This window comes from Mugil cephalus, chromosome 20 (genome assembly GCF_022458985.1).
Source record: "Mugil cephalus isolate CIBA_MC_2020 chromosome 20, CIBA_Mcephalus_1.1, whole genome shotgun sequence".
NCBI lineage: Eukaryota > Metazoa > Chordata > Actinopteri > Mugiliformes > Mugilidae > Mugil > Mugil cephalus.
The window spans coordinates 21,471,419-21,499,165 of NC_061789.1; the positions used below are offsets into that span (position 1 = coordinate 21,471,419).

At 40.2% G+C, this 27,747-nt stretch overlaps 4 protein-coding genes and 1 long non-coding RNA gene across 14 annotated transcripts; 3 read left to right on the forward strand and 2 right to left on the reverse strand.

The window, feature by feature from the left end:
* Positions 1-361: 361 nt before the first annotated feature.
* hgs (hepatocyte growth factor-regulated tyrosine kinase substrate) lies at positions 362-9,248 on the forward strand. Of its 5 annotated transcripts, none has more exons than XM_047571337.1 (20): positions 362-540; positions 2,285-2,369; positions 2,482-2,557; positions 2,638-2,730; positions 3,463-3,586; positions 3,807-3,859; positions 4,044-4,112; positions 4,254-4,378; positions 4,992-5,076; positions 5,240-5,356; positions 5,456-5,551; positions 5,680-5,718; positions 5,809-5,973; positions 6,084-6,297; positions 6,385-6,557; positions 6,642-6,782; positions 6,984-7,164; positions 7,330-7,463; positions 7,558-7,740; positions 7,921-9,248. In XM_047571337.1, exons 1-20 carry the CDS (start codon positions 504-506, stop codon positions 8,026-8,028), a joined length of 2,298 nt encoding a protein of 765 aa, XP_047427293.1. In that variant the 5' UTR covers positions 362-503; the 3' UTR covers positions 8,029-9,248. The 5 variants fall into 5 exon arrangements, with proteins under 5 accessions (XP_047427293.1, XP_047427290.1, XP_047427294.1 ...); XM_047571334.1 differs by having other exon boundaries at positions 363-540; positions 4,965-5,076; XM_047571338.1 differs by having other exon boundaries at positions 363-540; positions 5,258-5,356.
* On the reverse strand, positions 8,307-12,103 carry zgc:103625 (methyltransferase-like 26 B). 2 transcript variants are annotated; one of them, XM_047571340.1, is made up of 7 exons: positions 11,965-12,103; positions 11,669-11,871; positions 11,309-11,471; positions 11,109-11,168; positions 10,941-11,008; positions 10,635-10,713; positions 8,307-10,548 (listed from the first exon to the last, which is right to left on the reverse strand). In XM_047571340.1, the coding sequence occupies exons 2-7, from the start codon at positions 11,866-11,868 to the stop codon at positions 10,501-10,503; spliced, it is 618 nt and encodes a 205-aa protein (XP_047427296.1). In that variant the 5' UTR covers positions 11,869-11,871; positions 11,965-12,103; the 3' UTR covers positions 8,307-10,500. The 2 variants fall into 2 exon arrangements, with proteins under 2 accessions (XP_047427296.1, XP_047427295.1); XM_047571339.1 differs by having other exon boundaries at positions 8,307-10,713.
* A 448-nt stretch (positions 12,104-12,551) lies between these two features.
* Positions 12,552-15,645, forward strand: mrpl12 (mitochondrial ribosomal protein L12). Its single transcript, XM_047571341.1, has 5 exons — positions 12,552-12,761; positions 13,789-13,981; positions 14,067-14,141; positions 14,422-14,559; positions 15,017-15,645. The coding sequence occupies exons 1-5, from the start codon at positions 12,703-12,705 to the stop codon at positions 15,131-15,133; spliced, it is 582 nt and encodes a 193-aa protein (XP_047427297.1). The 5' UTR covers positions 12,552-12,702; the 3' UTR covers positions 15,134-15,645.
* A 2,118-nt stretch (positions 15,646-17,763) lies between these two features.
* slc25a10a (solute carrier family 25 member 10a) lies at positions 17,764-21,936 on the forward strand. 5 transcript variants are annotated; one of them, XM_047572187.1, is made up of 13 exons: positions 17,764-17,809; positions 17,896-18,072; positions 18,619-18,738; positions 18,827-18,941; positions 19,051-19,099; positions 19,715-19,756; positions 19,859-19,902; positions 20,010-20,098; positions 20,403-20,450; positions 20,778-20,870; positions 20,967-21,044; positions 21,204-21,260; positions 21,391-21,936. In XM_047572187.1, the coding sequence occupies exons 2-13, from the start codon at positions 17,983-17,985 to the stop codon at positions 21,490-21,492; spliced, it is 927 nt and encodes a 308-aa protein (XP_047428143.1). In that variant the 5' UTR covers positions 17,764-17,809; positions 17,896-17,982; the 3' UTR covers positions 21,493-21,936. The 5 variants fall into 5 exon arrangements, with proteins under 5 accessions (XP_047428143.1, XP_047428142.1, XP_047428144.1 ...); XM_047572186.1 differs by having other exon boundaries at positions 17,791-18,072; XM_047572188.1 differs by having other exon boundaries at positions 17,791-18,072; positions 20,028-20,098.
* Positions 21,937-26,107: 4,171 nt separating this feature from the next.
* LOC124998077 lies at positions 26,108-27,545 on the reverse strand. The gene is made up of 2 exons (XR_007111014.1): positions 26,860-27,545; positions 26,108-26,777 (listed from the first exon to the last, which is right to left on the reverse strand). It is a non-coding gene; the product is annotated as an uncharacterized LOC124998077 (long non-coding RNA).
* Between the last annotated feature and the right edge of the window lie 202 nt (positions 27,546-27,747).

Below are 27,747 nucleotides of genomic sequence, written 5' to 3' on the forward strand. Positions count from 1 at the left end.
TTTTTTTTTAAATGCTTTTTGGATACACTCATACTGTTACTGGCAGCAGGCCTGCCATTGCACACAATCTGCTGCATTTGCCGAACCAGTCTTTGTGTATTTCTTCTCTTGCTCTTTTAATGTGTCGCTCTTTGCCCTCCTAATCGTCCCTTGGGAATAAATACATTTTTTTCTGATTCTTATCTGATTCTGATTTTTATTTCTTTATATCGTAGCTGGCAAAGATCCAGCTAATAAAACCACTTTATACACTGATGATGGTCTTTTGTGGCATCTCAAAATGCACTTGTCATTTCATTTATTCGTCGCTAGAGGGAGAAAGTCCCCTTGTGTCGTTGTTTGTGTGGTGGAAGTAGGAAGAGCCGCAGCTTCCTGGGCTGTACGGCTGTGTTGTTCCTTGAAGCTAACCGACAAGCTAACCAGGCTAATTTCAGTGACGAAATACCAGGACCCGTCGACCTAACTAGACGCCACGACAGTCACTTTGAGGCTTTGAATCGAATATGGGGAAGGGTGGCGGTACCTTTGAGAGGCTTCTTGGTAAGTCCACTTCACATTCGTTATGTTAACAGCTGCGCTAAATGCCAGTCAAAGTGCGATGTTTTCCATCGTATTGTTTTGACCGGGGACACTGGGGCTGTGGCTCTCGGGCCAGATAGCTTCGTTTTAGCCGGCTAACAAATTCCCTGCTATTGTTCCGAGGCCGGGGTACTCTCATTAAATTAATCAAGCCTACATATTAGTTTTCCAATGTAATCTCATCAGGCGGTTTTACTGTATTTGGTATTTGGACTTGTCTTATCACGGTGCTTTTTGGAAACCTAAACCAGGTCGTTGACTGCGTTCGGACGAGTTCATACCAGTTTCCTATACCTTAGTAAGCTACCAATACACTCCAGTAGTAAAGGTTGCCGTTGGCTTTTTTTGATGACTAATGACATGTCAAAGAAAACCGGGCAGCCAAACACAGCGCTGTCCTTTGTGAAAGACTTGTGACTGTCAGTGTTGCCTAAAGTTGTTAGAACCACAACAGGTTGATTAGCTCGCTGACAAACAGACACGATTAGCTAACGTTACAGATCATCGTTCTTTCCACGAAAGTGATGCATTTTGAATATTAATTTTGTTTTGGATGCAAAATGATAATTGTCTATTTAGAGATTTTTATTCCTCAATGTAAGATTACCATAATGGCCATGTTATCTTGCCGGAGGGTCCTGGGGCCAAATATGCAGCAGGCAGCCTGTTAAGACTTTTGTACAGCATTTGCTGTTTTTGCTGTTAATGTTTCTGTGAAAGACACATTACGCAGGTGGAATGCCAAATGAAGTTCCTCAAAGATACTGCCAAAGATGCAGTTAGTCAGATAACCAAGAAAAAATAAAAAATAAAAATCTGAAACGAGGGCAGCTGGGCTTATAAAGTTTCTTGAATAGTTTCTGTTTGTTGTTTTTTTAGGTCATACTATGACCTGGATGACCTAGAGAACTTTCACAGTCATACTAAGTCAGATAATCACAATCATCTTTATCAGCCAAGTATGTGTGCACATACAAGGAATTTGGCTCCAGTCACTTTGCTCACCTCTACAAAAACACAGAAATGAAATGAGAATTTCAGTGCCTCCAAACCAGTGTAACAAATGTGATTGTGCATCATGAATTAGACCTTAGGAAATAAAAAAAAAAAAGAAAAATAATGGGCAAGAGAATACAGTATACATATTATGTAAAGTGCTCTGTAATAATTCACCAGACATTCAAAGTAGAAGTGTGGTGTCTGGGGCAGCTTTTTCCTGCTTTGGCAAAATAAAATGTCACACATTAACAAAATATGTATATACTGGAAACTACAAAAGGCTTAATTTTTAGAGGCATCCTTTGAATATAATTAAAAAAGTTGTTAAAATTATATTTCATACTCCTGATGATATGGCAAGAGCATAATAAAACTTAATTATAGCTGATGACAAGGTATCGAAAGATTCCACAGGTCAGCATGATTTCTTCATCAAGAACTGAATGCACATGAAGATATATATGAGACATTAATCAAGAAAACAAATGCTCACATTAAGAAAAAGACTCTATCTGAATCCATATTGAGTGTAATTTCTATTTTATTGGAACACATATGAACATTATTTTCATAAAGCCTGTGACATTTGTAGGATTGTTAATGGGAAGAAAGAAATTAGTCATCTCTTGTGCCAAGTTGTCCTTATTGTGTGGCAGCTGATTTACAGACAGACATGCTGAGCTTTGATCATTTGTCCTTATTGCAGATAGAGCCACCAGTCAGCTGCTCCTGGAGACTGACTGGGAATCCATTCTGCAAATCTGTGATCTCATTCGCCAAGGAGACACACAGTGAGTGATATTTTTGTATTCCCCTCTGAAACTTGAAAACAAAGCTCTTTCTATTATTGATTCCCATTGTTTTGATAACTTGGATTTACCACCTTGATTTATGTTTTGGCAGAGCTAAATATGCTATTGGGGCCATTAAGAAGAAGCTGAATGACAAAAATCCACATGTGGCCCTGTACGCACTTGAGGTAAAATGTGCGCATAGTGGAAAATGCACAGTCTAAATTATAAAGTGTATATACAATACTAATATGGCCTCCATCTTCAGGTTTTGGAGTCCGTGGTAAAGAACTGCGGCCAGACGGTGCATGATGAGGTGGCGAGTAAGCAAACTATGGAGGAACTAAAGGATCTTCTCAAGGTGGTATTCATTTTTAACATTACACTCTTTCTCTGCTTTTCACTACACTATTATTCTGTGCCTGCTACCATATTGTTTTCAAATTGCTGCTAGTGAACTACATTGATACTTTTGCATTTATATTTTAAGATCACATGTCTGTGATCCCACATAAATATCCAGTTTTTAATAATTTTGAACACACTAAAGCTGTAAATCTGCACATTGTACTCATACTTCAAAAGCTCATACTAGCAAATGTTTGATTTCATTCACCAAAATAATGTGCATCTGTGCATTACAAGTCTAGTATCTTCCATCTTAGTAATGACTAAGCAACCATTTGGTAATTTGAGTTAAGTGTTTTCACCCTTTCATTTTTTTATATTAAGTGGGCAGCACATGTTTTGTTTTGAAGCACTTCCCACTTTTTTGACTGTATAACTTGTCAGTGGCGTCTGCTTGCAGTACAGCATGAGCTTGCAATATTTTATTATATCCTGCTTGTGTCATGTGACACGGTCTCTGCAGCCCATGCTGGTTTCAACTTCCTGGTGATGTCATAGCCTTGTGACAGTGGGGAGTTTTGTTTTTTTATTTCATTTTTTCAGACTAAAGCAAGGGATTTCCCACTGTACTACATGTTACCAGAAACAGTGTTGTTTGATTCCGTTTTGCATTTGAATGTTATGCAACAACAGAGATCTAGAAGTGTAAACAGATTTTTTCATGGAGTGTTTCTTTTATCACCAGAAACAGACTGAACCAAATGTCAGAAACAAGATTCTGTATCTGATCCAGGCTTGGGCTCATGCCTTCCGCAACGAACCCAAATACAAAGTGGTTCAAGACACTTATCAAATCATGAAAGTGGAAGGTACGTACACATTAGCTTTACTTTATTTGAAATGTTACTCTCTACTAAAAGGAAGACTATGTATCTCCACATATTATATCATCTTAGCTACAGTTACAGTCATGACAGACACATCAAAATTTGTGTGGTTAAGTAGATTTGTTTAAACAATGGGTACAGTTGAAACCTCTTGACAAAAATGGATTCTGAGAATTTTTTTCATTTTTTGTTTTCTCAACAGGTCACGTGTTCCCTGAGTTTAAGGAGAGCGATGCCATGTTTGCAGCTGAGAGAGTAAGATATTTCATTTTTCTTGTTTATTCTTATTCTGTTATTTCTTTTGTATTGTAAATGTGCACCATCAAATTAGTGGGTCACGGCACTAAACTGTATGAAGAGAGGCTAGTCTTAAGTTTTACTACAATGTTTTTGCTTTATCACTGTTTCTGTTTTAACATGTGACGTCTGCTTTATCCAGGCCCCAGACTGGGTCGATGCTGAGGAGTGCCACCGGTGCAGAGTCCAGTTTGGAGTAATGACAAGAAAGGTAGGTGGAGCCTTCTTATAACTAGGTCACTTGGAGATTGTATTGTTTCCTCCTTACAGGTGCAGTCTTGTGTATATGGGTGTTATATGCTGAAAGCACTTTTGTGGAAATTATTTTTCATTTGTGTCCTGCGATTTCTAGCACCATTGTCGAGCTTGTGGCCAGATTTTCTGCGGCAAGTGTTCGTCCAAGTACTCCACCATTCCGAAGTTTGGCATTGAGAAGGAAGTGCGTGTCTGCGAGCCCTGCTTTGAGCTCCTTAACAAGTGAGTCCCCAGACATGATGATGAAATTAGTGAGAAAATCTCTGAATGTCTTCTGCATTGTAGAAATATACTTCAAGCACTAAGCTGATCACTGGGTGAATTAAGTGTATTGCTAAATTGTGTTTGCAACTCTATAAAATAGTCTTGTGTAGACAAGTGAAACAAGGCCTGGCAAAAAAAAAATCTTTATCTTGACATGAATAATCAGCAGTTTTTTTTGCTCTAATGTGGTTATTCAAAATGTAAATCCAGTGTTTGTAACATTTGTTTCGTAGAATACATAATTAGCCATGAAAATAGTTGCTTATTCATATGCCAAGGCCTATGTGATACCAAATAGCAATGCCACAAGTTTCATGCCTTTTGTGACTGTAAATTACTGTAACAATTCAAATGTGAACACTGATAACTCAGTGGTCATGATTCTGACTGACCTTGGACCTTTACAGAAGTAATTAAGATGAATGGACTTGAAGTCATTTCTCTGGATGCCTTTTTGTAGTCCTGTGTTGTTGTTGTCACAAGCAGCATGCTCTCCTCTTATTTACAAGGTTGTTTGTCCTCCCTGATCCCTTTTCCTCAAAAGCCACCCCTCCCTCTCTCCTCCTCTCAGGAAAGCTGAAGGCAAAGCCCCTTCTGCAGGCCCTACTGAACTGCCTCCCGAGTACCTGACCAGCCCCCTGTCCCAACAGTCCCAGGTGATTATTTAGGAACAGTCAGCAGGGAAGTGCAGTATGACATTGACAAAGCAATGTTTTTGCAAATACATGTGGTTTGGAAGTGTTTTTTCGTCTATTTAGTGAAGACTTAAATCTTTGCTTCATTTCCCCTTGTTTTTGCTCCTTTTATCTTACCATTGAGAATTATCATTCTCATCAGATGCCCCCCAAGAGAGATGAGGCTGCCCTGCAGGAAGAGGAGGAGCTGCAGCTGGCCATTGCCCTTTCCCAAAGTGAGGCTGAGGAAAAGGAGCGCATGGTGGGTTGCACAGCTGAAATTTAAATTAGTATTATTCCATCTTGTTTTTAGAAAATAAAATGGCATATAACTCTAATATAACTGTATATTTGCTTACAGAGACATAAGAACTCTTACACAATGTATCCCAAAACTGATCCCACCCCTGTGACTTCATCTGCACCCCCAGTCAGTACCCTCTACACTTCCCCTGTGGTGAGGCAGTTTTCTGAACTATCAAACATTTTTCAAGTTATTCAGCAAGTTATTGGAATTTGTTTTGATATGCACAAACAAATTATATTATATATAATGACCAGTTTTGAAACACATACTTGTTGCAGAACTCCTCTGCTCCATCAGCTGAAGATGTAGACCCTGAGGTAAATTATGTTTTTAAATGTCAGCATTACTAGGTTAACGGAAATGGTACCTTATGCTTTTAACACTAATATGACTACACATAATTCCAGCTGGCCCGTTACCTGAACCGAACGTACTGGGAGAAAAAGCAGGAAGAGGCTCGCAAGAGTCCCACCCCGTCAGCCCCCGCCCCTGTGCCATTGGCAGAGCCACTGCCACCAATCAGTCAGCCTGTAGAAACTCATGTCCCTGTCCAGCCCATCAGCATAGTGGAGGTATGTAGAGACTCAGGCAAATAAGAAACAGAATTTTTAATGTCCGAACTGAAGTGGGTAAAATAAACATGTCTCGCTACACTTTGCTTCCTTGTCATCCCCACTTTCAGCCACAGTATCAGAATGGAGAGTCAGAGGAAAACCATGAGCAGTTTCTGAAGGCTTTGCAGAATGCTGTCACCACCTTCCTTAACCGCATGAAGAGCAACCACATGCGCGGCCGCAGCATCACCAACGACAGTGCCGTCCTCTCCCTCTTCCAGTCCATAAACAATATGCATCCACAGCTGTTGGACATCCTCAACCAGCTAGATGAGAAGCGATGTGAGTGTGCTATGCTTAAATGTGTGACTTCCAGTGCATTTCTGATTTCTTGTGTTCAACATCTGAACCGTTTTTTTATGTCATCAGTGTACTATGAGGGGCTGCAGGACAAATTGGCTCAGGTGCGTGATGCTCGGGCTGCCCTCAATGCTCTTCGGGATGAACACAGAGAGAAGCTGCGGCGCGCTGCAGAGGAAGCAGAGAGACAGAGGCAGATTCAGCTGGCACAAAAACTGGAGATCATGAGGCAGAAGAAACAGGTAATGAAATGAATCACTCCAATGAGAATTCAGACATTGTTATAATACTAATTACATACTCACCAGTGTTTGTTTGAACTGCAGGAGTACCTGGAGATGCAAAGACAACTGGCCATTCAGCGTCTCCAGGAGCAAGAGAAAGAGAGGCAGATGCGTTTAGAGCAGCAGAAGCACACAATCCAGATGAGAGCCCAAATGCCTGCTTTCTCTCTGCCCTATGCCCAGGTATACACTGCACAGTCCATCAACCATCAGGATAAACTAATCCCAAGCATGTTCTTATCACTGAATTCACTTGACATGATGAAACTCAAATGTTTCACATCTCCCTAGAAGCACAAATCTAGGATTAGGTAGTACTAACAAAGCTGAATTTAATTAAATGTTTTGGGTGAGTTTTTAATGATTTCTTTCTATGCTGTGCAGATGCAGTCTTTGCCCCCCAACGTTGCGGGAGGGGTATATCAGCCTGGTGCTCCTCCCAGCTATCCGGGCACCTTCAGCCCTGCTGGTTCTGTGGAGGGCTCACCAATGCACAACATCTACATGAACCAACCTGGGCAGACTGCACCACCACAGTACCAGGCAATGCCCAGTGCTGCCACAGGTGAGGAGGCCAACAGGATAAAGGAAGAACTGGAATTGCTAGGGGTGGGGGGATTGATTATTGACTCCGAGCTCAAAGTATTCCAGCACCATGTTGTTTGATAGAATCCTTAAAATATTTTGATCTACATGTGCTCTTATTTATTTTTTGACTCTCTTTTGCCAGATCCCAATATGGTTAATGCATACATGTACCAGGCTGCAGGCACCAATGGGCAGCCTGCTCCTCCTTGCCAGGCTCCACCAACTACTAGTCCACCTTACTCCAACTATCAGCCCACAGCCACACAGACCTACCAGGTGCAAATGACTTCCTCTTAAATTCTGTGATCTCCACATAAACCAAAATATTTGAATATGAGTCCTCACTAACTCTTGTGAATGTTGTGTGTAGAATGTGGTCTCCCAGGCACAGAGTATGCCCCCAATGACACAGGCAGCTCCCACCAACGGTATGGCTTACATGAGTTACCAGCCATACAACATGCAGAACATGATTTCTGCACTGCCAGGACAGGACCCCAATATGCCCCCCCAACAGGCCTACATGCCAGGACAGCAGCCCATGTACCAGCAGGTCAGTTGTGAATTATTTAGCAGGTGGTAGCTGACAGAAAACCTTCCGTCATACTGTGCTAAATTAGACACATCGATGTTCCCTTTACTTGAATCATGGGTGTCTTTATTGTAACCTCTCCAATCTATTTCAATCTGAATCTCCTCTTATGTTATCACTTGTGCATTCCCTTCCTGCTAGGTGGCTCCCCCTGGTGGACCGCAGCAACAGCAGCAGCAGCAGCAACAGCAGCAAGCACCTCAGTGTGTGCCTGGCAGCACAGAGGCACAGCTCATCTCCTTCGACTGAGAGACTGAGTGCTGCAGGATCTGACACACTACACCTTCTCTCCTCCACTGGTCTCTCCCCTCTCCCTCTGGACTCTGAGGATACCCACTGGAAACACACACACAAACTTCCCACCTTCCACCTTGCTGTGATGTTGTGGCAACGTGACATATTGTGATAATGTTGCAAAACTGTTGCTCTCCTTTGCTCTCTCCCACTGGCATATGGGAATTGGGGGTAAAGCTGCAATTGAAGGCTCGATAACCCAGACCCTTCTCCCCATCTCCTCTTTTTTCCAGCTGATATGTATGTAGTATTTCCTTATCAAATGAATAACTGAAGCGCAGAAATAGTAAGTGGTATTCAAGTGAAAATGAATAAGTAAATATAATAACTTAGGAGATTTAAAAAAGAAGCAACCATCCTTTGTCTCATATTTTTCTAAAACAAAATTTGCATGTAAAATTTCTGTTATTTTCTGGAATGGAATTGAATTATTGCAACCCAACTAACAGTTTGGGCAGCAAATAACAGTGAAGCCTGAAAGTACAGTCAAAGGCTTGGAGTTAATGGCACTAATTCACATTTTCATCAGGTTAACAGTTTAACATTCCAGTTTTAGTTTTCAGATCATCCGTATCCCAAAAAACAAAGGCTCATCTTGGTTTGATGTTTATTTGTTGTGCACTGCTTGGACTATTGATGTAGTCTCTGAAAAGACAACACATTGCAGGGATTGTTTATTGTGGGAAGAGTGTTAGAAAATTAGCTAGATGGTTGTTTAATCCTGCCTACATATGCAGTCAGAGCAAATAATTAAAATTCGCTGATTCGACCATAAAACATATGCATTAAAAGCAGTCTAAAAAAATGACTGCTTAAGTACCATCAAGATTCTGAAAACCATTTGACTTTGGTAATTTTTTCTTCCAGGTCCCCTATTTTTCATCCATTTTTTTAACTAACACATGCAAAGTTGGCTACATATACAATGCGCACCTGTACAATATAACTGCAAGAACAGGTAGGCACTCTTTCCAAAGTATACTCACCCATTCAGAGATGTAGAAATGCTTGCAGAGTGACCATGATGTGCTGCATGTACACATCACACGCCCAATTAGTGATTTCTGTAACCTTTCAGTTGCCATTTGTGACCTTGTTTATTCCATCATACTGATCTGTCTGACTTTAAGTCGTTTTAAAATTATATTTAATAAATATCTGGTTCTTACTGTCCACTTCAGCTTTGTGTTTCATAAGCTGCAATAGGGTTTGAAAAGTTTTCCATAACACAGTATATCAGAGGGGGCTAAATGATCTTATTGGCCATAATGTTACTTCAATTGTTCCACAGACAATATTCTTGTAGACTGGGCAACAGAAGGTTGACCTTTTGTGTAATGTTAAGATTTTAAATGCACAGAACACATTTTTGTTTCAAATCAGTGGGAGCATGAGCAGGTTTGTCTGCAACTAGGCAGTCCTGTCGACAGATTATGACTGACAGTGACAGCCAAAATGTTTTCTTTTTATCTAGATATTCCACAATTTAGCTTTTTTTTTTTTTTTTTTTTTTTACAATCCTTGCAGAATACCTCCCATTTTATAGGTATAAACTAAAAGAATCCTTTAATTTAGTGGGGAAAGTTGCAGCAGCAGCAGCATATAGTTTAAGAACATTTCACACAAGAAAATGTAACCCTTAAATAAATACAAAAATAGTAAATTAAGTACAATAGTAGTTATAGTAGTAACAGTAGTACATGTGGTCTACTAGGAGCAGGCTTGGTTGTCCAGCCTCAGCATCAGAAAATAAGGACCTGCGGTAACGTTTCTCCACACAGCATTGGTGAAGCAGTCAGCTGCTGAAGACACTGCCCAGTGCTGTTATAGTGCTGTCGAGGGTGTGGGGCTGGTTTTCCATCAGGGATCACAGCTTTGCTTCCATCCTCTTATCACCTACCACCTCCACAGGCTCAAGCGGACTTGTAGATTAAATCCAGAATGACGCCCCCTATCATTTGCAAGCTTGAGGAACTGATCTTCTTCTTGCACTGACGCAGACACTTCACATGGAGCATTCACAAATGGGTTCCTTTGCATCTCTTAAATCACTTGCATTTGTGAAGTCACAGACAAATTCTTCCGACAATAAAGCTTGTTAGGTAGTTATAAGGCACACATCAGGACCGAAGTGATGACACTGGTGACCCCCACAAGCATGTGTGTGTTATGGGCATCATGGGGTGAGGGAAGGAGTAGCTCAGAGTGTGTTACTGCAACTACTGCAACAAATAACTTAATGATTCACAATTTTATTTATGTAATTATTATTCATTTGTTGTTTTTGATCAATCATACAGCTTTGCAGTCTAGAGCTGGTCCACAGCCCATCTGGTAAATGGGGATCAACTACATAAGTAAAAACTTTGAAGATTGACATGACATAATTACAAGTAACTAGTAAATCTCTTGCATAGTTTAGCTTCTTTAAAGTTTCCTGAAGATGAGGCATTTGTAGTATTCTTCCATCTCAATCTGAAAATGAAACATTACAGGTAAAAAATAAACTGTGGTTGGTGGTAGGTTATTGTCAGTACGTTAATCCACAGCACATCACTCACTATACGCTCCATGCGTATCCCATTTCCATAGGCCAGCTGTCTGAGCACATCAATGTCTGGAAGACCCCACTCTGGATTCCTGTGTAACAGATTGGAACATTACACAGTTTATATAGAACCCCTGGCAGCTGACCCAGAAAAGATATGTTGCCATATAGTAATTACATTAGTTACATTTGCTGTTTTAAAAATCCTTCACAATCTTTCAAATATATCCCTGTATGGATTGGATTTTTAAACAATAGAACAGCAGTGCAGTCAATTAATATTATGGGTGTTATATAGAAACTGTTGATCTCCACCCACATTTTTCGGAGCTCTGCATCCAGGACTTCATTGCAATTTGGTGTAATGGTCCCATTAACAGCATAAACCTAAAAAAGAAAAAAAAAAGGATTTATTTTTTTTGTACTTGACACTTAAATGGTGCCATACTGAGCATAGAACAAATCTGAAATGACCATCAGTACTTACCCCATATATTATCAAAAGACCATTTTGTTTGAGGATCTGACCTGCTCCACTGAAAACCCCCTTGGGAAATCATAGGCAAGACAATGACATGTAGTAAGTCTGTGTTTCATGGCCACTTATAAATAAACCAGTGTCTCAATTATTCAAGTCAATTTGTTTAACATGCTCAATGGGGTAATCCTGCAGATCAACTAGCCTACCTGTGCTGTTTTGAAGGAGCTGTACTGTAGCAAATTAACGGCAACAATAACATCACAAGAGCTTCGAGAAAGACCTGCCCATTTCTCCCATGGTTCGCTTGCGTCCAGGTGGACGGGTGGCAGCACAGTCTTTGCATGAGTTGCAGCAATATATGCCTTGATACTGCAAACAATCAGTATAATCATAATGTCACACAGATTCTTATAAATCGCTAGCCTAAATGTCATCCATTCATCAATATATTAGCTGGAAAATAAATAATAAACACTTCCTGTCACACATGACCCCATTGCTTCAATGTGTGTCTGATGCACATAGTAGGAGGCATTCTTATTGGAAATCGTGTTTAAGGCACAAACCTGTCCCTTGACTCTTCTTTGATGTCTGATGGCTGCCATGTGACAAATGGCATCTTCTGTGCAAACCGTATGACATGCTGCCCAGTTCCAGAGCCCAGCTCTAAGCCAAACAACTGCCTGTGTGACTGCTCCTCCAAAACATCTTCAAGGGCCAAGCAAAGATCCTCCCAGTTCCTCTCTGCCTGAGGAGACAGCAGCATGGTCTGGAAGAAAGATAGGCCGTGTCACCCACGTCATCATCTAGAATCTAGCCTACGAGTACACAGTCTTTTTCTCTTCAAGCCAGTTCCTCTTACCTTCCTTCACTTGCGGTTGACTAGCGGGGAAATGGCATATTGGTGGAGAATAGATGTGGTAGGTGACTGTAGCAGATGGATGCACAGATTACCTGGTTAAGAGGATTCCCTCTGTGCTCCTCCCCAATGCCCAGTTCCAATATAATATGGACAGGGCGCACACAAGCAGAGAAATCAATTCATACAATGAATGTGTGTTATGATCACGTGTGTGGTATCACAGCATGCTATCAAGAAGAGTTACTGAATTTTGTATTTGTATCATTTTTGGGGTACAAAGGTAATGAAACATACAACACAGCTTTTTGTGACACATATCTTCTTTCTTAAAGATACCTGATCATTTGAAAATCTGAATTGGATTTGCAAAAGAAAAAATAATTATTTTGCTGCTGTGTAAGATATCAAGCAAATAAAAATCATCAGTAGTGGGACAAAGGTTTTGGTGCCTGAACCCCCTTAAAATGGGCTAGATGCGCCTGTACTAAAAGAGTTTCGCCCTTTCAGATTTTTTTCTTTCGTTCGGTGCGCGTATGTAACGCTGGTTTAATTTTGTCCCTCATGACTCGCCGTTGGTTTTCTAACGTTTCGCGCAATGGTTTGTGGGTAGGTCAGAAGTAGAGAGGACGCCATGTGCTTTTGAGGCAGGGGTACGGGGAAGGAGACTTGGCTGTGACAAACCTGGCTTGTTTTTTTTTTTAGAGGGACATCGGGTAAACGGCTCCAGTTAACGTTAGCATGTACTGCACCAGACACTGCCTCCGGACCGCGCTGCGGGCTGCAGCCAGCACACCCCGGTACGTAACGGGTAACAACCAGTCATGTAACAGCGACCAGTATGCATCTGCGGCTGGAAGACTGGTTCCTCAAGGGCAGACAGCCTAGTGACTGCTGCCGGTTATTCTTATTGCAGACAGCATGTTGCTTCTTTGGCCCATGGAAACACGCAGGATGTGATTTACTTGCAGTTGTAAATGAATTTCGTGTTTTACGACTTTGTTGACTATAAGTTAGCTAATACTTGTGCCCAAAAAACGTTTAAAGAATGTTAATGGCTCGTTAGGTTAGGGCTCTATTCATAATAGAGAAAGAGGACAGGGACAAGCAGTCCCCCACCCTCATGACAGGTTAATATCTATCCGTTAATGAAAAATGGTTGCACCAGTTTCTGATAGGTTATACCCACACAGTTCCCTATTTTAAACTCAAACTCTCCATCAGTCCCTTAAACTGAAGGAGATTCTCTGATGAGTGGCGAAATGTCTTCTCTACGCTCCACAAGTCCACTTACTTTTTTAAAACGCCTTTTGGATTACCATGACCTGGATGACTGAGAACCTTCAGACGTAACTTATAGCTAGCTTGACCGCTGTAGCCGGCGCTTCAACATCATGACCCAGGAATCATTGCAGTCTGACCTAACGTTAATCAAGTTGCTTTCGTATTTAGGTCGGTTGTAAAATACTAATGCAGCAGTTGTACGCTTTCATTCATTAAAAGCAAATGTGAGTTTTTTTTTTTTTTTTTTTTTTAATAAATGACTATTAGCTACGTGTTTGTGCGCAGGCACACAGTGAAAGTGCGTGGGGTGGGCCGACCTACTGCTGAACCCATCAGATGTGGCAGCAGTGTAACCAGGATGGCAGTAAATAACTCCCATCCTTGTGTATGGCTAATGCTAGGCTGGAGGGGTCCCTGCTGTGGATGGCTAGCAGTTTAAGTCAATGATCACACATGAATGGACTAATGGGTGTCTTCTTTTGTATTGTATCATGTCTTCTGATGGTGGCTGAGCAAAGTCATATATCTATTTTCATTTTCCAGGCAACAGCTGCAGACACCAGCCTTGTGTGCCCTCAGACTTCTGAAAACCAGTCCAGCCACCCAATCAGAGGCCATTGTCACCCCCCCACTAGACGGAGCCCCTAAACAGTACTCCCCCAAAATCCAACAGCTTGTCAATGACATAGCCAGCCTCACTTTGTTAGAGGTGTCAGACCTCAACGAGCTCCTCAAGGTTTGTGGAAAAGTCAGTCTGTAACACGAATACTTTAATCTGGATTGTTGTGCTGAATGATAAACTTGTTTTTTGTCGGTCACAGAAAACTCTGAACATTCAGGATGTTGGAATGATGCCGATGGGGGCAATGGCTGCATCAGCTATACCTGCTGCTCAGGTACTATTTATTATTCACTTTAAAAAGGAAATCTTTGGGACAGTGCATCCCTATATCAGATCTGCTACACCACCACCACAAACTACAGTCTTAAATACGCTATAAAATGCAATAAACACGATGTTTATGCATATATGATCATTACAACTTGTACATTTGTCTTATTAATATCAGCATTGAATTAAGGTCTGTTTCATGAGTAGCATGCAGTTGTTATGGTGGCAAACATGGATCTGTGTGCACAGTGACATTAGTTTTTATCTGTTCCTTGTGAAACTAGGCTGCAGAGGAGGAGGAGGCACCTGTTAAGAAGGAGAAGACTCATTTCACAGTAAAATTGACAGAAGTAAAGGCAGCTGAAAAAGTCAAAGTCATAAAAGAAGTCAAGAATTGCATCCAAGGCTTGAATCTGGTGCAGGTAGGTGTCATGAGAGAGCCATTTAATCAAAGGTACCGTGTTGAGCTTTTGGTCACTGGCAACTTTTTTTTAACCTCTTTAAGTCCTACCTGTGTTTGCATGCTGTTCTTCTGATGTTGTCTGATCAGTTGCCATGTGTCCATGTCAAGAAATGCGGAAATGCACCAGTACAGACATCCACGACAAGTGCTGCATCATATAAAGTGTTTGATAAAGGTCACATGTTTATAAACAGTCTATGTAATTAATAAATATTGGCAATGCATCCCCATTTTCTGGTAGTCATGATGTCACATCCTGTTTCTATGGCAACAAATGACTAAACTAAAAAACTAAACTAACTAAAACAAAACTCACATATATGTGCATTATAAACACATTACATTAACTACCTAAAAGAAGAGAAACTAGATTTGGTAGTCTCACTAAACCCTGTATTTTTTTTTTCTGTCTTCAGGCGAAGAAACTAGTGGAGTCTCTTCCACAGGAAATACGGGCCAATGTAGCGAAAGAAGAGGCAGAGAAACTTAAAGCAGCCCTGGAAGCAGCAGGTGGCACTGTGGTGTTGGAGTAGATGCCTACCCACATGCCCCCACCTGTTCTCCATCATTTTGCTGCTCTTGCACTTCGTCCTTCTTTATATTATTTCTTTTTTTTCTTTTTTTTTTACATGACAAGGAGGAGGGTTCCAAGACAAAAGGAAACAAAGAAATGCCTTCTGACATTAATACTGTCTCCTATAGGGCATCAGGTGAGGCGGTACAACACAGACTGAACTTTCCAGGCCCACAGCCTGTATAAACGGCCGCCCAGCTGTTGACTTGTCCATCTCTGTTTATATGTCTGTCTGATACTTATGTAGCATACCAGCTACAGAAACACTGGCCTGGGTGCCAGGTACATCAGTTGGTAATTCAGTGTGTATGTTAAACTTTTCACATAAGGAAAGCTTGTGCTGTAGGAGCATGATTACCAAGCTGATGAGATGATTTGTGTTGAGAACCCCAGACACTGTATTAAGTTCAGATGATGGCAGGGCTGAGTCCTTACAAAGTTGGTAATGTGATTAAAATTGAAATATCCACATTTCCCCTCGTGTTTTTATTGATCCTGGTAAGAACGTACTGTATGACATATCTGGTCTATGAGTGCTGTGTGCAGTACTAAGACTGACAATCCAGTACTGTAACTGTTAAGGAAGAAGTAGGTATTATATCCCAGTACATGTCTTGCTTTAGTGCTGCTCACCATTAGAGGTCATAGTGACTGGGAAATGATGCTTGAATGAACCACTGTTCATATGTGAACATACAAATGTGTTATCATAATTGTTCGTTTATGTTTAGAGCAGATACAAGTTACTGTTTTAGAAGAGATGAAATCAATGTCAATATTTAATATAAATAGATTGATTCACTCTCCTGTTTGACATCTATGTTTCTTACCAACTTTTAGATAACTCATTCATTATCCAAAACTGTGGTTGATGACTTCTGTTATTGAGCAAGATAATAGTATTGGGCAGTCAAATGCAATATATTGGTTACAGTTCACCAGTAACACATGTGCTAAGAGATTCACATGGCTTATTTTACAAAGGTTTTAAACACAGTAAATCTTTCAGTATCTGTACTGCACATTCAATTAACCATGCTTCAGTTTACTTTTGGTATCATCTTACTGCATGTGGATGTGCTTCATAAACTTGAACACCAGGGGGCGTGTGAACAAAAGAGTAAGGATTTGAGAGGAGGATTTGAAGCTGAACTTGCTGCTCCAAAATACATTTTCTTTATCAATTTCTGACCTTTCTTTCTTTCTTTACTGGCAGTTTTGGCGCTATTATTATTATATTATACCCCACTGCACGGTAAAATTATTTACTCTGGCTGCATTTAGATTTCGCTTGCTTTCCACAGCGTTACTGCTATATGCAGTGGGCTATGTTTTGGTCTGAAGTCATATTTACTGGTGTGTGGTAATTGCACGTGAAAGATTTAATAGTGTTTTTGTTAAGTTTACTTTGATAGCCCTAGTTTATTCTATTTCTATTTCTATTAAATTCTCAGTATGTTCTGGCAGCAAGAGGGGTGCAGGCAGAATGCCAGGATAGCAACTAAATAGGATGTTTAAGTCTAAAGTGAATACCATGACTTCACACGCTGTGACACAAGTATACTGTGACAGCTGGGTAACTTTGCACGTACAAATGCAGGGCCAGACGGGACGTGGACGAACGAAGGCTGATAAAGTCAATGTGTAGATCACAAGCAAGAGCCAGTGAACGCAGCTGACTATGAATCTTCAAGGATGCCATGTATCCCAAAAATACTCATCATCCAGTTTCCCCACAGCAAGGAGTTGTCTTCCCTCAGAGGCCAGTTAAGGTCAATTTAGAAAAGAATAATAATGATTATAATAATAGTAACAAATGATGAAGGAGTGGACCTATGTTGATTCATCTTTTTGATTTTTTCAGTCTTTGGTATATGACAAGTTGAATTGCACTGTATTATACTAGCGAGGGTTGCTATTATTTTTGGCAACCCGTTATATTCTGTGGGGATAAGTCAAATGTCAGAAACACTTCTCTCCCTGTAGATAAATTCACTCAGTAGTGCCACAAACTACATCCTACAAAATGAACATAAAATCAACACATCTAGGACACGGGACAAACAAATACTCATAACCTTCATGGAAGGAGGATTCATTACAGGGCTGCTGTGTCAAACTGCTTTAGTTAAAAAAAAAAAAGTGCATGCTCATGTCTTGCCTTTGCTCCGAGAAGGGTATTTGGTTACTGTTTCCATCGTGAGCCATGAGACCCCTCCCTCTCATTCTGCTTCTGTGTCAGCACACACTGCAGTGCCATGTTGCCCATTCATACCACTGCAGCACCATTCATTTAAAATCACATCAAGCCTAACAACCAAGGACGGCTGTTTTGCTTTAGAATCCTTATGAAAAATACTAAAACGATCCTTCATCAGCAGTACATTTTAATGTCATGTTAAGAATGTTGACCTTGTGACACTTTGTGTGACACAGAGAGAAAAACAGCAGTCTATCCTTGATACATATTTAGTTGAACTCTTTGAGCTTTACTTCACCAGTTAATTAAATGAGATGCTGGTATACTACAGTCGCAAAACTGGCAGGAGTTGAGCTGACTTACTATTTTTATATTAGTCACGTACACATCCTCCCTCAAACCAGCTGCACCCCTTCTTTGGCACAGAAACATGGAGTAAGGCACAAGCTCAGCCACATGGTTTTCCAGTTGTCCAGCTCTTGATAAGAACCAAAAATGATTTCTTTCAATATCACTTGCAGTCACCCATCACCAGCAGCCGTGAGAGAAAAGGATAGACGGAAGGCCATCGGAAGTCGTCCCAGCAACCTTTGAAGAGCCAGCGCAACATGCAGGAAAACCTTGTTTCTCGCTGGTATTTTGGTGGACTCTCCTCTAGCGCGGCCGCCTGCTTTACACACCCACTAGATTTGATTAAGGTAAAAGATAAACCCCATAAATGATCCTTAAACAGTTGCTAGTATAATATTTTCATTGAGAAATCACTGATCCCTGGTGGGCCTCAGTGATCTGTCTGCTGTTGCTGCTGCTGCTGCATATGCATTGGGATTGCGGTGTGGGAAATGTTGCAATGTTTATTATCTTCTGACCATAGTAAAGTATGGAATAGCTTGTTGTGGCAGTGATTATACTTACACAGTTTACCAACACTATAGACAATGGCATACTTACATTACCTTGATTATAGCTTGTACGGCTGCTTTAAAGGTATAAAATGATAGAAACATCTTTAACCCAGTTCATTGGTTTGGTAATGTGTTTCCTGCAGTTACTGATGAGTTGTTGAATTGATTTTCTTTAATTGTGTAAACAAACTGAATGCTCGCAGTGATATTTAGGGTAAGTACAAACACTGTGAATCTCACCTTAATTTAGACTCACGTTGGACTGCAATTTGCTAGAGACTTCCTGACACGTTGCAGACACGCAGGTAGTGGGTGACTCTCTTTGCTGGTCATTTCCAGGTGCACTTACAAACGCAGCAGGAAGTGAGGATGGGGATGATCGGAATGACTGTGAATGTGGTCAGGAGAGAAGGTTACCTGGCTCTCTACACCGGCCTCAGTGCTTCTCTCTGCCGGCAGGTGCAAAACGACACACACAATCACAAACGTTACTCACTGTGCATACTACCCCTTTCTAATATAATGACTCTGTTTTCTCTTTCCTCAGATGACTTATTCTTTGTCCCGTTTTGCCATATATGAGACCATCAGAGACAAACTGAATAGAAAAAACAAAGGTGTCTTGCCCTTCTACCAGAAAATCCTCCTGGGGGCCTTCGGAGGTATGTTGTGTTACACAACTTGGAAGTGTTTTGTATTTTCGTCCTAAATGTATTTATTTGTTTTATTGTGTTATGTAAAGTGTTTAATTAATTAATTTATTTTCAACAGGGTTTACGGGTGGCTTCATTGGGACCCCAGCTGACCTGGTGAATGTACGGTACGTTTAGCGGATAGATCATTAATAATTTTGTTTTCAGACACATTACTCCTCCTTTAACCTCCTTTATATGCCATTGATCGATAAAGTTTTGTGAAAATGTACAGTTTATCTATCAAGATTAAATAACATTCTTATCATCATTTTATGAGAAGATGTAAAAAAAGATTTGATTCCAGCTTTACAGGCAACAGAGATTTGTTTGTGTGCTTTTAAAAATGTTCATATACTATAATATTTAACTAATTCACCATATTGCTAATGTACACATTAGTGTTTTAATTGTTTTTCTTCCATTGCTGCTGCTACATTTGCTGTGGAAAGCCTGGATTTTCTGTAGTTGTTTTATAAGAATTACAGTAAATAATCAACAAAAGCTGCTCAAAAAATTGTTGTTATATGTAGACAGTTTTTTTATTCGTTAAATTCTACTGTAATATGAAATTTCACATACAGTAGACTCACAGTTAAATTTGGGTATGACAAATCAAAGTGAGGGCACTTACCTGATTATCATTCCAATCTGATGGGAACAATTTTCCCTGAATTTAGAACTGGATAATCACTGTGAAAATTGCTGACAGTTAACTGACAGTTCATTTCTCATCTATGCAGAATGCAGAATGACATCAAGTTGCCGGTAGAACTCAGAAGAAAGTATGTGAAAATTGAAACATGTCCTGTTTGATAATTACAAGGAATTATAGTCTTTTCATACAAATAGCCACATTGTGAGATTCTCTTTCTTTCTTCTCCCAGCTATGCTCATGTGCTTGATGGACTATTACGTGTTTGGAGGGAAGGTAAAAAAATAAAATAAAATTATAATAGCCTTCTTTGGGCTAAAGCCAAAGTTTGTTCCCTATGTGTTCCATTTAAGAAATCTGTCATTTGATTACAAATCTAAAAGGTGATACAATTGTTCTAGAGGGGATGAAGAAACTGTTCTCCGGTGCTACAATGGCTTCTGCCAGGGGTGCATTGGTCTCTGTTGGACAGGTAAGGACTTGTTCTGCCCAAAGTCAAACAGCCAATAACTAAAGAAACAGTGAAATTGAGTAAGGTTTGACTGAGTGCATTTAATTTGTTTATAGGCTGGCTATTTTACCCCCCTGAATTCACCACCAGAAAAGCTACAGACTTACCAAAATTAAAAGATGTAGATGGTCTTTCCAATTTGCTAATGTATACATATATATATATATATTACATATTTACAGACAAGGTACACATTATTATGGAATAACATATTATGTAATTGTCTATGTAGTTCTGTAATTCCCCATTTATCTCTTGCTTTAAGCTCAGACACACAGCCTCCCACCTCCCTGCCATGCTGACTTACTTGTATGTATGTATCTATATAGGCCTATTTGTATTTCATTTTTTTATTGTGCTTATTCTAATGTTTTTACATTTGCACTACTTAAGCCTGAAGCTGCTGCCCAAAATGTGTCTTTGTCCTCGCATAGTGACAATAAATGATTCTTGATCGATTCTTGATATGTTGTAATGAAGTAAAAAGGTCAAACAGTCAGACACTGCTGTAATGCTGTCCTGACCAGCTCAGTCGTTTCTGTATTTTTACCATGTGCGTTTATCTATTGTGCTGCAATTGTGCCACGAAAATGTTACTGTACTTCTTTGCAGTACAACAGTGTGTGTTTTACCCCTGCAGCTGTCTTGTTATGACCAATCTAAACAGTTGGTTTTGGCAACTGGTTACCTGGCTGACAACACCCTTACTCATTTCTTGTCCAGTGTGTTTGCAGTAAGTGACTCATATCTGTCACTACGTAAAAACCAAACAAAAACAAACATAGAAGAGTTTCCTGCAAAAAGCCTCATTTTCATTTTTTCCGCACAGGGTGGCTGCGCCATAATCTTGTGCCAACCACTTGATGTTATTAAAACAAGATTAATGAGCTCAAAGGTGGAATATAAGGTGAGTGATTTTGGATTTTTGCCTTCATATTTGAAGGGCTGCATTACAGAGGAATCACTGAGTATCTCTCATCACCTTTGCATGTATGTGTTTTTTTCCAAGAGCTGTGGGGAGAATTACACAACTTGCTGTGACTCTTGTGTGTTTGTCCCCTTGCAGAGTGTGTTTCACTGTCTAACAGAAACAGCAAAGCTGGGCCCAAGGGCATTCTATAAGGTGGATATCATCTTCACCTTCACATCATGTGTCTCCCTTTGGTCAAAAACCTAACTTTTTATAATGTTCTGTTTTATAATGTTGCTGTGTTTAGAACTTTTCCTGAAGTAATGATATGATTTGTGTCCAGGGTCTTGTTCCTGCAGCTGTGCGCCTCATCCCTCACACAGTCTTAACGTACATGGTCCTCGAAAAGCTAAAACAGCATTTTGGTAAGGTCGTGGTCACCTGAGATTGTCAGTGGTCACGTTCTAGTCTTCAGAAAACAAGTGGTCCTTCATCATAAACAGGCACTATCAAATGGCAAATGTAACTGAAGAAATGCACTTTTCATACATTGTCTGTATCCATAACACAAAGGAATTCGTGCATTAATAAGTCAGGCTCCAGATATCCTCCAGATGAACAATGGACTGTGATCTGTAATTTATTTTTGTGTTTGTCACAGCATTATAAACATTCAACCGAACTTTTTCATAATCATTGTCGTAACTTTAACTGTCATGAACTAAAGAAGATGTCTTCTCTAAAGGTGATATGAGAAGTTCAGAAAAAGAGGTCAATTAAATAATGTCAAATGTCTTTCACCAGGCAGTTCTGTGCCTCTGCTTATATGCAATATGTATTTGCAATGATGCTGAATTTCAAGTAAAAAACTATCAAACAGCCATGTAAATAATTCATCTCTTTACTTATTTCAGCCATGGTTGCACACACCAGATACTCTGTCAGGTCTCCTCTATTTTAAACAGAAATGTTTAACCTTGCATGCACTAGAATGAAGAAAGCTCCCACTTGGAGCACTTGAACGCAACATGAAAACAGGCTGCACCTTTTTAAACTTGATTCATGAAGATAGAGTTTTTGTGTCTGAAATTCTGAGAAAAGAATTATGTATCTTGGTTCAGGAGCTGTATGTGGGTTTGTGGGTTTGTGTTATTTAAGTATTATTTTCCTTAGTATTATCTTTAACAGTGATGAACAATCCATCATGTTCAGCTTCAAAAGACTTTTCCATGTCTTAGGTTTACTTAATGCTTATATTGGTGTCAGTACTTGAGCAAATACAGTTCTGTTCAAGGTTAAAGTCATGGCAGCTCCACATTTGATGCTGTTTGTACGATGTAAAGGTGAAGAACAAGGACTGACTAACATTCTTCGTGTAGTGTGATATGTTAAAAGACAGACTTCATTAAAAGATTGATGTATGGGCACAACTGTATCTAAACTGTCCCACTATCGAGTTGCTTTCAGTCAATGGACAGGTTGTATAACCCTGTTAAGCCTGTGCAAAAAGTCATCTGATCGGGACAGTTATCATCTGTGGTTGCCATGGAGTTTGCAAAAATAGCAGCATGATGACGCAGGTGCGTAATAACAGATAATTCACTATATAAAAACTGTATGTCTGGGGCTGACTCTGTCCTTTTTAGTGCATATTCTGATTCAGTTTGTGATAAACCACAGACAAAGGTTTGTGCTTGTAGTTTCCTCCTTATCAGGCACTCTATCTCTGGTAGACTACAGACTGACCACTGAGCCTGAAAACCTCCATTGGGGATACCGATAATGATGTTAATGATGTACAAGCACACTTCTTTCTCTCTCTCTGTGTTTTTGCTTCGAGAAAAGAGGATCAAGAAACCACAAACTCTGGTTTGATGCTGAGAAGTGACTGGCTCAATATCTTGGAACAGTCCTGACAGCAGAATTTGAGAATTTAAACTGAAGTTAATTGTTATTCCAGAAGTTGTGGGTTCATATCACAACACAAGGAGAAATCATTAGATTTCCATTTGATATTATGTGCATGTAAGTACAGCATGTAAGCATACTTTTTTTTATTTTTTTTAATTCTTATGACTTGAAATTGAAGCCACTCTCACAGAATAAGACAAGAGTGTTGAAAACTGATTGATGAACAACAATTCACTCCAGCTGGAGTCTCCAGCAAATACGACTGAAAAAGTGACATTATTAAAAGAGGACAAAAATATTCTAATCCACAAAGTCAAGCTTGTAAGTGCTGGTGGGTTTATTTTGGTATTTTACCTTGTCTAGTAATTCATTTCTGAAATGAAAAATCAAATAAAGCAGCAGTTAACCTGCCACATTAGATAAAGTAAGTAAAAAAAAAGAAAGTAGTTAAGTAGTCTTAATTCAATGATACATGAATTTTCAACAGATATTTGTGCGTTTACTTAAAATTTATTCTGATGTACATGAATACGTTATTGTAGTAAAAAAATAAGGTAACAATTTGCATGAATATTTTTGAGTAGAATGATGCAGTAGCTCAGGAAGTAGAGTGCTCATCCAGTAACTGAAAGGTTGGTGGTTTAATTCCCCACTATCCCTGGTCTGTCAGTTGTGTCTCGTGGTCAGGTTGGCAGCCACATTTCAGTTGCGGTTGTAACTAGTACTGACACAGTTTATCTTTTTATTATCATTTTAACACAATTAAAATTAAGTTTGTCTAATTTAAATAAGCTTCTAGGAGACAAGGCAAATCGTTTTGCTTTTACTACAGTTTTACTACTGAGGCCTAACTAGAAAAATCATGTAGAAGGGAATCCTCCCAGGCCCCTGAAAGCCAAGTAAAATAAACGGATCATTGCATTAGAAGAAACAACTGGAATCCAGGCACCAAAACAGTTCATGTCACCTTTACTTTTCAGTAAAGCTCTTAGCCTTAGCATCTTTAATTTAGCTATATTTATCATAACTGAAATTAACTAAAACTAAATTAATCTAACTGAAACTGAGACTAATTCACATTTCCAAATACATGTACGTCTAGTACTAGTACTCTAGTGTAGCTGTGTTGTATAATATATTGATGTATTAAAAAAGGCTGCTAAGAAAGATGTCCTCTAGAAACACTTCTTTTGTACCTCTTGAAGGCAAAAACATTGACCCTGACTTCATCCAACTGTTTATTTCCTATCATCATGCTAAGAGCAGCTTGTCTACACGTTTAAAATCTTCTGTGACATTGCAGAATGTGTGCAAATAATAACAAGCATGTTCAAGGTGGGTGTGCCTTTGTGTCTTTTGCCTCAGACTCAATAAATTACTTTTATTCAGCACCACTGTCAGGCAGCTGTAGCAAGTTAATGCAATAAAGATCAATTTAATCGCATTATATTTACACTTTCTCAAACGTGTGATCACAACCAGTGGGACAACATCCCTATGTTGCCTTAATGTAGGTGGAGAGTTACGTGAAGTAATGCACTTGAGCAATACAACTAAACACAATGTTAATAGCTTTGTGGACTGAGCATTATTGATTACTGTGCCTGTTGCACATTGGACCAGGGGCAGGGTCATCTGCCTGTGTCTCTGCTTACCACCCCTTGGCAATCTCTTCTTTTCTGGCATTCTGTTATATATTACTGATGACTTATATAAAGGCCACTGGACTCCATCAGAGCCAAAGGGTAGTTGATAGCTTTCCATTCTAATTGGCCACCACCTACTAAAAAGACTGATTCTTGTAATGTGCAGGGCAGTAAACCTGCTAATAATGTCTGACACTGATAACCCAAACAGCTTAGCAACTGTAACTAGGTAGAGCAGATCTCTACAGCTGGCGGCTTAACAAGCAAATGGCCTAAATAGTTGGAGTTTTACTTCACAGAATCATTGGCCACAGGACGTAGGCCTGATGAGAAAACCTGCTCTTGTCTACTTGTGTTTGAAATCAAGCGTCATTACCGCTATTGCGATGCAATGGCATAAACTGAGCATCAAGACCATAAAGTAAAGCAAATTTGCCAAGTCCGGTGCGTTCCACTAACGTTGCCACCTCCAGATGGCAGAGTTGCATGAGCTTTCTTGCATACAACAAAGTGTCTATGGGACTGAAGTTGATTATCCTATAGTCTGTGAGATTTCTGCCAGCTTGTACAGGACTTCATAGCACTATCTGGACCACAGCAGACCAGTCTGACAGGTTGTACTGACAATTGAATGTGCTATAAATCTGATTTTACAGAATGCAAATCCTGTGTTTTCATTTGACAATACTGATATGCATTTCTTCCTTTCTCTTGAGGTAATCTTTTGCCAGTTTCTTGCTGGGTGGTAACAGTGCTGATCTCCTTGGTTTGGAATGACGACAGGGTTGAGAGAGTGAGCGATGGTTTCACATTATGGAAAAGTTTGTGGGATAAAAAGGGGGAGCCAGACTTCTCTCTTGAGGTCTGACTATGGATCTAAGCCTGCATGCCTATCCTCTCTACTCCGGCCTGCAGGCCTTTAGAGCTAGCCAGTGATTTTTACATAAACAGGAACTAAAGCCAAGGAGGAGGACATCATACCAACTTACCGAAAGGAAAAGGATAACACTGAATCTTTTGAAAGGAGCAAAGCTAAAAAAAAAAACATGGCAGTGTCTTATCTTGTTCTGCTGTACATCATCTAGTATAGCATATCATTAGCCTATAGCATAAGTGCCCAAGTCATTTAACTTATTGTTACAATTATCAATAAAAAATACAAATGTACTTGCCAAAAATTAGATTTTTCTTGTTTTCCCAAAACCTTCAAATATAACTATTATGCTATTAGGCTAACGATACGTTGCATCACTATTGTGTATATATTGTGTATACTGTATAAACCATAGGAAAATGCTTTTCTTAAAATTGGAGTTACAAAAAACTGTGGCGGGGCGGTAGGGCTAATAAATTGTACTTAGTTATTTTACACTGAAATCAGTATACTTGTTGCCAGACAACGCCACCTCAGGTACTCACCCTAAGGACATTACTATTACCAGATCTTCGGTTTTACACAATACAGGTCCGTTGCTCGGCAAGCAAGAGACGTGGCCCATGAAATTAGTCACAATAATATTTTATTAATACAAAGGATCCAAACAAAAGAAAATGCAAAAACAAAAGTTAATCAAGGGCTTCGGCCTAAAAGTAGCTAGGGCAAGCGAAAGGAGGGGTCCCCAAAGTAAAAGTTCCCCCAGACACACGTGAAAAGAGCACACCCGTGAACGACCCACATCCCTGGAAACGGCACAGCAGACAGGAGAATCTCCTACGATCACCCACACCACTACAGGCCGTCAGCCCCTGAAACAAAAAGAAAAGCACCAAATATAATCAGCAAAGATACAAAGTTAAAATATCACCAGATGAAATGATAAAACTGGTAATACAAATCAAATCGCCAGCATCAATTGAACACAATCGGAATTGAATGAAAAACGAAATCCGAAAGTGTGAACCAGATAAAAGGGGTCACGAAACCCTCACTAAAAAAAGAGCGGACGCTGGCAGCCGAGAACGGGCTGCTACGAGCCGCGGCGAAGGCGAACGACCCAACCACAGGTGGGCGACCAGCGCAATAGGACGGACGGCAGCAAAGCACCGCAGCACGCCGGAGCCAGCCAAACCCGAGCCGGGAAACAGCTGCACGGACGGACAGGAACTTGAAGCAGGACAAAGCAGCAGAGGTCATGCAGACGGAAGGGAGCCAATGGAGGTGATGGACTTGATCCTACTTAAACAAAAAAGGAAATTAAATACCCGATCGCTCCCCCCACAGGACAGGTTAGACTCAGAAAGAATGAACTACATACCTTATGGTACAGCACCTGTTCATGCAACCAGTGAGACGAGGCAAGAGCAGCGAGCCGCTACCAGCATTTACCTGTGACCACACTACATTAAACTACTGATAACGAGAGATCCAGCACAACGAGAGAGGATACGCACCAGACAAGGAGACCACATGGAGCCAGAATCCACCCACAGCCCCTTTGTCACAGCACAAGAAATAGTTAAGGCTCCCGCAAATACAAAACTGGCAAAACTTGCAGCCACACAGGACGTCCCGGAAATTACGCCAGCGGGAGACAGAGGGAGGAGGCGTAGGAGGGGCCGCTCTTTTATCCACGACCCCATCATAATTGGCTCCTGGCCACGCCCAGCCTCATAATTATATGCTGCTACAAAACAATTATGAATTATTTCTCTAAGTGTGAAGTTACACTAAGCTCTTTCAATCTCTCAATAAATCTAAGGTGCAGACTCTGTAGCCAGTTGCAAAAGAGATCAAAACAAGAGGCTGCTGCTCTCTGTTATGCCTGCTAATAATAATGATGGAGATGACAAACAGGGTCCAGTGGTTTGAGTCCTCAGTGAGAACTCTGTATTAACGAGAGCATAGAAGATGGAAAAAAAAAAAAAAAAAAAAAAAGAATCCCATTAGTCCGGGACATCAGAAGAAACAAATAGTTTTATACGATTAGTTGTTTTTGTTTTCAGAGGGCTTGTGCTTACAAAGGACATTAGCCCACCATGATTTTGTCATCCACCCTCCTTAGAAAGGTCAGACATGACTCCTACATCCAAAATAACAGCTGCAGTAATGGAGATGGCTTGTTGTGCTGTGTCCAAATCAGGGCTGATTTTCCCTGTCTGTGCCATTTTGTGTTTGATTGAATTTCACTCATGGTCTGTGCAAC

Bases quoted from the DNA above. Each gene is read 5' to 3' on its own strand.
- hgs (XM_047571334.1), top strand. From the start codon at position 504: ATGGGGAAGGGTGGCGGTACCTTTGAGAGGCTTCTTG. The intron at 2,558-2,637 runs GTAAAATGTGCG...CTCCATCTTCAG, and splicing joins TGGCCCTGTACGCACTTGAG to GTTTTGGAGTCCGTGGTAAA. The intron at 4,113-4,253 runs GTAGGTGGAGCC...TGCGATTTCTAG, and splicing joins TTGGAGTAATGACAAGAAAG to CACCATTGTCGAGCTTGTGG.
- zgc:103625 (XM_047571339.1), bottom strand. From the start codon at position 11,868: ATGCTGCTGTCTCCTCAGGCAGAGAGGAACTGGGAGGATCTTTGCTTG. The intron at 11,169-11,308 runs GTAGGCTAGTTG...TGATTTCCCAAG, and splicing joins GCTCCTTCAAAACAGCACAG to GGGGTTTTCAGTGGAGCAGG. The intron at 11,009-11,108 runs GTAAGTACTGAT...TTTCTTTTTTAG, and splicing joins GTCTTTTGATAATATATGGG to GTTTATGCTGTTAATGGGAC.
- mrpl12 (XM_047571341.1), top strand. From the start codon at position 12,703: ATGTACTGCACCAGACACTGCCTCCGGACCGCGCTGCGGGCTGCAGCC. The intron at 12,762-13,788 runs GTACGTAACGGG...TTCATTTTCCAG, and splicing joins GCTGCAGCCAGCACACCCCG to GCAACAGCTGCAGACACCAG. The intron at 13,982-14,066 runs GTTTGTGGAAAA...TGTCGGTCACAG, and splicing joins ACCTCAACGAGCTCCTCAAG to AAAACTCTGAACATTCAGGA.
- slc25a10a (XM_047572187.1), top strand. From the start codon at position 17,983: ATGCAGGAAAACCTTGTTTCTCGCTGGTATTTTGGTGGACTCTCCTCT. The intron at 19,100-19,714 runs GTACGTTTAGCG...TCATCTATGCAG, and splicing joins GCTGACCTGGTGAATGTACG to AATGCAGAATGACATCAAGT. The intron at 21,261-21,390 runs GTGGATATCATC...ATTTGTGTCCAG, and splicing joins GCCCAAGGGCATTCTATAAG to GGTCTTGTTCCTGCAGCTGT.